We start from the raw sequence: 9,790 nt of genomic DNA, 5'->3' as shown, positions 1-9,790 counted from the left end.
TGGCTTTTTCCTGGAGTTGTTTCAGACAATAGTCAAATAGGCAATGCAGCAAGTTTCTTGCCATCAGCATCCCTCCGCTCTGCCTTAAACAGAGGTCACAAAGATACCAATCCCATCAGCTGGTCTCCAGCCTGCAACAGTGCTGTTGGTGTAAGGCAGGTCATTTTTCAAGGATTACGTCCCAGTGCTTGGATAAAAAAGGCCTCCAGCCTGTAATTCCCTCCTAAGAAATCATTTTGGCTTCTGTAGGCTAAGTCTAACCTTTAGTCTTAACCTCTTTTTATCAGTCTCTGATAGGTTTCACGGCTTGTAGGATACCTGCTGCCGCATCCATGCTCACCCCATCTTCCAAAGCCAGTAAGACAGCCTGACTGGGGAACTCCAAGCCCTGGCTTTGAGTGCAGCACAAGAACACTGCTGTCATTGGTGCAGGAGCTGATGGAACAACTAACTGAAACAATCCTTGAGCTTTCAGCAATCTGAGCTTTGAAGAGAAAAATCCATACTTAGGGCAGCTGGAACAAACGGAACTTAAGGAATCAGGCTGTATTTGGATGGGGAAGAGGTGGGACTGAATGATGGACCTTAAAGAGTTGTGTTTTTGGGACGGGGCTGTGATGAGGGTTTGCCCAAAAGTTTCCATCTTCTGGTGCCTGCAGCCTCATCTGCTGAGGCTTGTGCTCCTGCTCCTACACCATGCGGCACTACACACAAGCTGAAACTGCTCGACTCAGCAGTCACTGCAGGCCCAGGGGGGACGTCTCATCAAATTCCCTCCTACTCAAAAGAGAAGATGATTCTTTCTGAGTACCCCTATTTCAAGGAACGGTTCCTTGTTTGTTCACTCTAGAATGTAAATAGGACACTGTGCTTGTCACAAAAAATAAAACCAAGGAGGTTTTGTGTTCACAAAGATGACAACTGACATGTCAGAGCTTGAAGGAAGCAGGTTTGTGTTTTGTTTTTTTTTTTCCTAGAAATGTGCAATAAATTGCTATCAGGAAGCACTGGTGCCCTAAAATAAAAACCACACACTAGGCTCCTGCATGTTTTAACAGTGTAATGATAAAAAGATTCTGAGAAGTCTTTAAATGCTGTTTTCTTTATGACTTTTAAATCATTAAGTGGATTATAAACTGGCCTAGCCTTTTTTCCCCTTAATGCACGTGCTTTCTGCAGCCCAAATAGCTTCTCTTTCACAAACCACCCCTCAGATTTGCACCAAAACGTCCATTTAACAAAAGGCATTTCAAACCCCTTTGCTTCTGCAATCATCTTCCTTCCCTCTAACCTCTTTCTGTCATCCCCTGTTACACTCCAGCTGAGTGCTATGGGGCAAGGATGCATCGTGCTCATTGTGTGGGCTCACCCGCCTAAAGAGCAGCATTAAACACACACTCTGCACCAAAAGATGGAGAAGAAAAAAAAAAATCTATTCCCCCGCCCCAAGAGGCCGGGAGAGCTGTTAACATCCCCTTCCTCCCCTGCCTCTCCCTGTTGACACCTAAGAATCTTTCAGAAGTCTCTTCTCTCTAGAGTTTAGTGGGCTTGTAGTGAAACATCAGTTTCACCTTAGTCTGTTATTGGATCTGATTCCACCATAAATGAAAGGAAAAAAAAAAAAACCCAACCCAGGAAAATTAACCTATATAAACATATGCTCTACAAATAATTAAATAAACGCGGTATTAGCCTACACTGGCAGGAACAGAGAGCAACCCCTGCTGTTCAGCAGCTACTGAGTTGGGAAAATAAGTCTCATCACATTATCGAATCATGCAATCTTAGAAAATGTTTATTCCTCTTATGTTTGTATCATCAGCTGAGGAGTGGCTTAAGGAGAAAAAAGTAGACTTTTTTTTTTTTTTCAACAAAATATGAGGAGTGAGATATGTGTCCATCCATACATTTATATTTAAACTTAGTGAGATGGTTTGAGAGTCACCTGGTGTTACAGCCTTATTAGACTGAATCTTTTTCTTCTTCCTGTGACATTTATTTTACCAGTTTGCTATGTGCTCATCTGGTACAATGAATATGAAGTATTCCGATAGGATTTGCATTAATTAACTGGAAAAAGAGTGGCTATTCAGTTATCATTACATCATTTTAGTTAGTAGGGTGCTTTTAGAGTGAATAACAGAAAGCACTTAAATTGAAAAGCCTCTTTTTTTCCCCCTTCAGTGTATAGGTAAGGTACTGATTAGAGTCAACTACCACATTCAGCGCCACAGGCACCTTTCTGCTGATGGAGGCTTTTGCCAGGATCGCCTTTTAAAGCCAGAGGCACAGCTCCACTAACAGCCTTAGACAACTGCGAATTGCATCTACAACTCTTAATTCATAGGTACGTTGGTATTGTTAGCCAGCATTCCTCATACTTTTGAGAAGCATTTATGGGTGAGTATTTATATATATAAATATAAATTAGTATCTGCTCTTCTTATACTCTTCAGTTCTGGGAGGATGACATTCCTGCATGAAAAGCTGATTGTGCTTTATTTCTGCCCTATAATTGCTCCCCAAGGCAAATGTGTGGAGTCACAGCAACTACAAAGAAAAAGCAGGGTATCCAAGTGCAAAGCCATTCCTCTGCTCACCCCAGAAACTGAGGCTGATGATAGAGGAGCCACATATTAAGAAAGAAAAAAAAAAAAGTATATTGGTTTGTACTTAGCTTCATTTCCACATACATGTTAAAGCTACTTTGGGCTATTTCAATTATACTGTTTTCAAGTGCACAGACCCAGTAATCGAAATTATGCAAGATGAAGTGCCAGTCAAATCGTTTGTCATTTACCCCCTCTCCTAAACTCGACATCAACTATTTTTCATTATGATGCTTCAACATTTTGGACTTCTTGCCCATCTTAGTTCTACCCTCTTCTCCTGCCCTGCCCCCTCCCCCCATCTGTTTCAATAGAAAACCCCTTTTCCATCGTTCACTTAATTCAGCGTTTGACATCCCTTCACTTCTCTGAGCTGGATTTTCTCCTTTGAACTCATCCCGTTTAACAACTGTTGTCTTCTTCAGATGACCGCTTGCTCTGAACCTAACTCCTCCTCCCTCAAAGATGGGAAACTCTTGGGACTGGTCTACACACCCAAGTTTTGTTGGTCTGACAAGGACACATTCATGTTAAAATACACCAAAGTGCTACTTGTGCGTGCCAGTGTTGGTAGCGTGTGGTCACACAACCCATCCTTCCCAGCCATGTTGGCCATACTCACCAGCATCTCCTTCCCTTACAAGACAGGCACCATACGATTAGTCTGCATCCTTACCAGGAGATCCTGCCTAGTTTGGAGGAAAACATAGGTTGGGCTTAAAATGGAAAGGGCCTGGCTTCTCTCTCCACCTTCTGCTGGGGGTGACAATCATCACCACTATGGAGCTGGTGATCAGAGCAACTGTGGCTTCTCTGGGTGAGAAGTCAGTATGGAGTCCTGCCCACCCCCCACAAGGTGAAGACCGAGGCTCCGTTTCAGCTTCTCCCACACAGCCTCCCCACTGTCGGTGTATTTCCTGCATCAGTCGGGTTTTCAGGTATGGGAGTTAAGCTCTGGGCTAGCCCTTTCTCTTCTCCATTGACAGCTGCTTGCTTTCACTTCCTTGGCCACTCTGGTGGCCTGGCTTTTTCAAGCCCAAAATGGCAAAGGCAGCCGAGATAAAACGCATGTGACAGCCGTGGAGCCTTGCTGCTGTATGCCAAGCCTGCCTTCCCCAGCCCTCAGCACATCTGTGTCATCCGCCTGTGTGGTGACTGAAGGTCTCTCAGTTTACTTGAGACCGGGGCATGGTGAAAGCAGGCGCACAACTCCAGACAGCTGAACCAACTTAGTCTAATTCAAAGTCACAAGTTGGAATTGATCATGGGACTATAAAACCAAAACCGTTTGTCCTTTTTAAACTGAAAAAAAGACAAAAGTTCTCTTTGTATCTCCCCAACCCTAACCCGCTCCGGCATTTACAGGAACAAAGTTTTAAATCAAGCTTTCGCTTAAACAAGTGCAACTTCCTCACAGACCCTCATGGGCTCGGTCAGACTGGTGATGGAAAACCAAGTAGCAGTTCTCTAGCACTCGTTAACTACTGCTAAGTCAGTAGTACGGAGCTTCACTTCATCACCACTCAGAGACACCTGGTTCCTCATTTTGAGGGACAAATTATTGGCAGTCGTGCAAGTACCACAAATAAGAAATCTCCTTGTGACCTTTATTTCTCTTTAGTTTTCTGTAAGCAGTTGGGATCCAGTTAAACAAGATCAAATTGCAATCCAATAAATGCTTTCTATTCCAAAGTATTTGGAGAGTTCTTTCTACTGCAACACTTTCTACTAGTAAAATGTTCATTAAATACAGTGAATTTTAAAACAAGATTAATACAAAGCTAGTCCTTGAAATAGAAACCATCAGTAGAAGGATCTTATGCCAATAAAACTTGCAAACAGGTACTTAAAACTGTACAGAGCAGAGACCTTGTATTTAAGTAGAACAACGGAAACAACCTATTTTTGAGGCTACTGGAATGCCAGTCTAATCTCAAGAAACAGAATGAAATAATTGAAAAATCCCACCACCAGAAATTGCAGTTACTTATAGTCCTGTAGTTAAACCACTGAATTCAAAATAAAAACCTCTTTAATCAATGAAAAAACCATGATTTTTCCCTTCTCTGCAATGTTCTGCCAACTGTATAATTTTTAGGCGTGGAAGATGCTCTTGAACCACTCTAGGTGTGCGTTTGCTCCAGAACATAGTTCTTTGTACAGCATTTTGATTTGAAGACTAAGGAAAATTATCAGGCACAAGTCATCAGTCAAAGGAAAAAACAGCTAATCACTTAGAGAGCTCTTGCTTTAAGAAAGCAAAAGCAGGGGAAGTTCGAAGGTATTTCTCACCTCCTTACTTGACTGGTTAAGAAGAGAGAAACTACTACTTCCTACATTTTTAAGAATACCAAAGTACTTGGAGAACATTGGCACAGAAACTATCTTACACATGTACATTCACTTGTAAATATTTTAATGTAGCTCCAAACGTAAAAATGTTGGTAATTTTACAGAATTCCGTTAGGTTATCAGTCCCAAAATATGGTCACTTGTATAAAAGCCCTCTGTTAATGTATTTGCGTTTTCTAAGCTCATTTAGTGATGTTTGTTGGCCACTGACCCCTGTGTACAATTTCAGTCCTTTGCCACAGCGTATTTTGTAATGGTGAGGACGTGGCGCAAAATCACCTGGAAGGGTCAGGAGGTACCATCTAGTTCCAATCTGAGTGAAGATAGCCACTGAAAGAGGTATATTTTACCTGCTTTTTTGTTTCCTGTTTTTCTGTCTTCTGAAGCCCCCCCCAACTATCGATGGACTGTTGGTTGGCAAAGAGAATATAAACGTGAGTGAATTGGAAATTGCCTTTTATATTGGAATCATCTGCCTGACACAAATTTACCATGGGCTTTGTTCACCCAGTGTGCCTAAAATAGCAACATGGTTTGCTATTGCTTAAAGATCTGCAAGAGTTAATAAAATTCAGAAGAGAGTATCATCAGTAAGTGTGCTATTTGAGATAAATACAGCTAACAGCCATCTTAACCTACGCTTTCCAATTTCAGCCTGTTGAAGTCCAAATACCATTTTCATGACGCTACAAGCTCAATGACGGAAGTAACGTATCACAATAACTTCTCCAGCAAAGACACATGGACAAGAAAGTATTACAGAGTAAAATCTGACCGAGTGGAACATTTACCCTGACCTAGATACAAACCTTGTTTGCTAGGGTTGGTCACAGAAAAACCTGAGTACGTTTTCTGTCCCTAATGTTAATTTAAAGTGTAGCTCTAGGAGATAGTGTAGGGCATTTCCCACTCTGTACAGTAGATGGAATTTTGCAATTAATTTCTGTGGGTTAAAGAGCCCGGGCCCTGTAGTTGCTTACTTAAAACATCAAGATATGGGTGTGCTAAGGAGCAAAATAAGTACAATGCCAAAGAAATGCTAAATTGAGCGATGAAGTTAGTGATGGTGATTAGCAAAATCTGTTCTTTTGTCTTGGCAAAGTGTCAGCAACTCACAAGATTCTTGAAGCAAAGGTCTTACTCACAGGAGCCGTCCAGGCCCAGCCCGGCCCCGTCGCTGCCATTGCAGCCGTCCCACACTGGAGCAGAGTCTCCCCCCGCGGTTACCTGATCTGCACAGCACCCAGGCGTACTCTGGCTGCTGCAGACCTGCACGTCATTGTTGTCAGTATCGTAACTGGCAGGACGTGTCTCTTCCGACACCCTGTCATGATGGGTACCTCTGTTGTTGGTCCCAGCTACCTCATCTCCCAAGTCTATGACATCATCCAGCTGCTGTTCTGGATCAGGCTTGGCTGCCGCTGAGATTTGTGCTTCTAAGTTTCTTGTGTTCTCTGTGACTTCAAATTCCTGCTTCTCCTCTGCCATTTGCTTCTCCCTAGTACTTAACTTAGCTTTTGTGGGTTTCTTCATTTGTTTGTTGTGCATGTCGTCTTTGGAGAACCTCCAGTGAAACTACAAATTAGAGATCCAAACGTTAAAGACCATTGGAGACAATCTCACATGGACATGTACTTTCCTGAGGAGAAACATTTTTAGTATTTAGTTTTAATTCAAAGACTAGTTTGACCAAAAAGAGCTAAGATTAAAAAAAAAAAATTGCATGACTAAATCAAATGGCTTAAGATAATTTGTGCCTGCACGTAAATACCTATCGCACAGAGAAAAGAGACTGTGCTGCAGTCTGCTTCTGCTGTTTCACACGTCTGGTGGGTTCCTCTCCCCATGCTGTGTCACTGTTGAGGCCTACAGCACCCTGGCAGCCAACCTGCACCATGAGCAAAGCAAGAATATGCAAAGCTGCACAAGCACAGACGGAGGAAGCAATCCTGGGGTGGTATTCCAATGTTTTTCACCAGGTTAGCAGCAGAACTAACACCATACCCAAGCCTATACCCAAACAGTAAAATATTCTGCACCATTTGTGTGAAAGTTTTTTGATGAGAAAGAACGAGGCTGCCTCTTGCAGTGCTCACCACGACTTACCACAGCTGCCATTTCAGAAGAAACTTTAACTACTATAAAAAAAAAAAAAAAGGGGGAACTAAGGGAACTAGCAGTACCTTGAAATACTGACTCAACAGGAATAACATGTATAAAGGCTGACAAATATGCCACTGGTATATCTGCTTCATTTGTCAAAAAATACACGGACCTTCCTAATGAAAGCCAGACCATGTTCCAAGCTGCTGCTGAGCCATCCTACACAAGTTTGCTAAGTACACGCAAACGTACACAACCATTTTGTCTGCAGTGTCCATGCTGATGGAAACTCCCGAGATGGGTTAGGAGGTGATGTTTGGATGGCATAAATCATCTCATCAGGACAGGCAGCAAATTCAGCTGTGGTCCAAAAGCCATTTTTTCCAGTGCAACCAGGTTTGTGCCAAAGTTGGTCAAAAGAAGGACTCGTGTTCATAAATTTTTGATCTAGCTATTCCTTAATCAAAAAGCCATTCAAAACCTTTTTAGTTTATTAGATTACAAAGATGGAGCAATGCTCTTTCCTTCTGCTAGCCAGAACCTAGTGTAAAAACAGAAAAAAAAGCAGCAGCTGGCTTTCACAAGATTCTTCTTGGTTTTAGGTTTTGAGGAAGCTATTTTTCCTCTTTCTCTACACTCTAACGATCTTTAAGTGACAGATTTAAAATTCAGAGACACCTCAATATTTTTCTCTTTGATTTGCAGAAGTGCTGGGCACCCCCAGCTCCCTGTTAACTCAAAGGGCCCTGAATGTGATACAGATCAGACTGTAGGAGACTCTGCGTACATGCAGATGTATGTATACTTAGTCAGGTATTTATGTTGTGTTTCACAAAAAGGCATACAGCCAGCTTCTGCTGAAATAAGCATCGCTTTTGTATGAAGTGAATGAACACAATTACCTCATCATTGACTGAATATTGCACTAATAAGAGTTCTTCTGTCTTACTGAAGAGAAAAATAAGTTGTATCACTCCTTGCATGTTGCCTTTTCTGTTCCTCTGGCTAAACTGAACAGCATAGATAGGTGTGCATAGATAGGGTTGATCAGTTTCCAACACTGCAATGTCCTTTTCATCTTATCAGCCTATTTCCCTCCTCCGAGAGGTTATCTAGAACCATTTCAGACATGCTGTATCACAAGTTAAAAAACCCCTGAGAGCCTGTGACATTCTATGTGCAGAATACTCAGCAACTTAATCAAATGCTGGGTCGGTGTCTTTGAAGTGACTCACAACAACTACTTAGACATGTTGAACTGGTCTTACATTTCTTCCTATACCTATAATCAATGTACCCCATTTTTCCTGGACCTTTGGTATGAAAATGTGCTGTAGTAATTTTTGCCCTCAAATATGTCTGTATATTTAATACTGCCAAAAAGTAAATCCTTTGTTTTGTCAACCAGACATTGTCAAATAAGTTTTTATATCCCAGAATGAGAAAATTTAAACAAAGTTTTGAGTCATCTGGATGGTATGCATTTGTTATTATAATACAAGAAATCAGTGTCACACTAATTTCTCTATTTAAAGTCAGACAATTGCTTACAGGTTCCCACCCTTTCCATTACAACCACACATGGCAGTAGGAGAAGAATGACCAAATACAGGCACTCCAACCCTCAATCCCAATATCCCTTTAATCACCTGAAAATGAAGAGAAAAAACAAGAAAGATGGGCTTTGTAGCAGGTTCACAGAATACTCCGGGCTCTAGCTTCACTAACGAGAGAGGGTAAATCCTAAATCACAGTCGTGCTCCCAGGAGTTCTCTCCTACTTCAGTCAGTTCAAACACTCTCCTGGTCTCCACTGTCTCTAAAAGACGTCTTTCACCGAACCTGGCTCCAAACCAATGAGGGGTTTATGGATGAAAACTATCTGCAGTTATCCAAAACACTGGGTAAAACATTCCTAGAGCTCAGCTCTGCTTAGTGCTTCCAATGTCCTACTGTGGCTCAGCTAATGTAGGGCCTCAAGCACACAGCTCCTTCAGGTGCCACTTGGCTAGCCAGCACTCACCCAAGCGCACAGAGCTAGAATAAAGATCAGATTTTATTAATTAGCAACCTTTTAATCATGGGGTTTCAGAGATCCTTTCCATACTTCATCTGGCTTTTCTGATCCCTCTGCATACTGGAAGGGCAAGGCAAATTCGAGTACCAGAGGAAGGTCAGGACTTTTCCAGTCCTTGTACTTCCCTCTCAGCTGTACGGCATGACAGGTTTGGGCAGGGATTCCCACAGCTACACATTTAAAAATGGAAACTGGACTACATATGTGTATCCACACATGTACATCATTAGCCATCAGCTACCTTCTCAGATAATCTAGCAGGGTTCAGGGAGCTTTTTTTTATTAAATTCTAGCAGAATTCATTAACATTCACACAATAGATAGAAACACCTGCACTGTGCTAGGCTCTATCGAAACACATAGCAAGAAAGAGAGAGCAATTTAAATAGAAAAGACATGCAGTGGGTGAGAGAAAATAGTTCTGGTTCCACCTTGCAGGCACTGAGCATGGGCAGAGAATTTTAGGTCACGTATGTAGGTTTATGGCCCAGCTGTAAAGAGAAATCTACATCTCTTCTGCTGCCGTGAGTTCAACAGAGAATGAAATGTAAGGTCTTTCACGTCATTTGAGCGTTTTTTGTTTCTTTCGTTTGAACAGTTCAATTTCTTGTGTCTTGCTATTGTAGCAGAGAAACATTGAATAGGCCATT

At 42.0% G+C, this 9,790-nt stretch overlaps 1 protein-coding gene across 2 annotated transcripts in view; it reads right to left on the bottom strand.

Annotated features, from left to right (window-relative positions):
* Positions 1 to 4,186: 4,186 nt before the first annotated feature.
* Positions 4,187 to 9,790, bottom strand: part of RFTN1 (raftlin, lipid raft linker 1) — a 101,031-nt gene continuing 95,427 nt past the window's right edge. For both annotated transcript variants that reach the window (XM_075745866.1, XM_075745865.1), the window contains exon 10: positions 4,187 to 6,536. In XM_075745866.1, coding sequence (XP_075601981.1) covers positions 6,099 to 6,536 — 438 coding nt within the window. In that variant the 3' untranslated portion in view covers positions 4,187 to 6,098. The remainder of the gene's footprint in view (positions 6,537 to 9,790) is intronic.

The sequence above is a fragment of the Balearica regulorum genome, chromosome 2 (assembly GCF_011004875.1).
Source record: "Balearica regulorum gibbericeps isolate bBalReg1 chromosome 2, bBalReg1.pri, whole genome shotgun sequence".
NCBI classification, from domain to species: domain Eukaryota; kingdom Metazoa; phylum Chordata; class Aves; order Gruiformes; family Gruidae; genus Balearica; species Balearica regulorum.
This window is presented reverse-complemented; position numbering and strand designations above follow the sequence as displayed.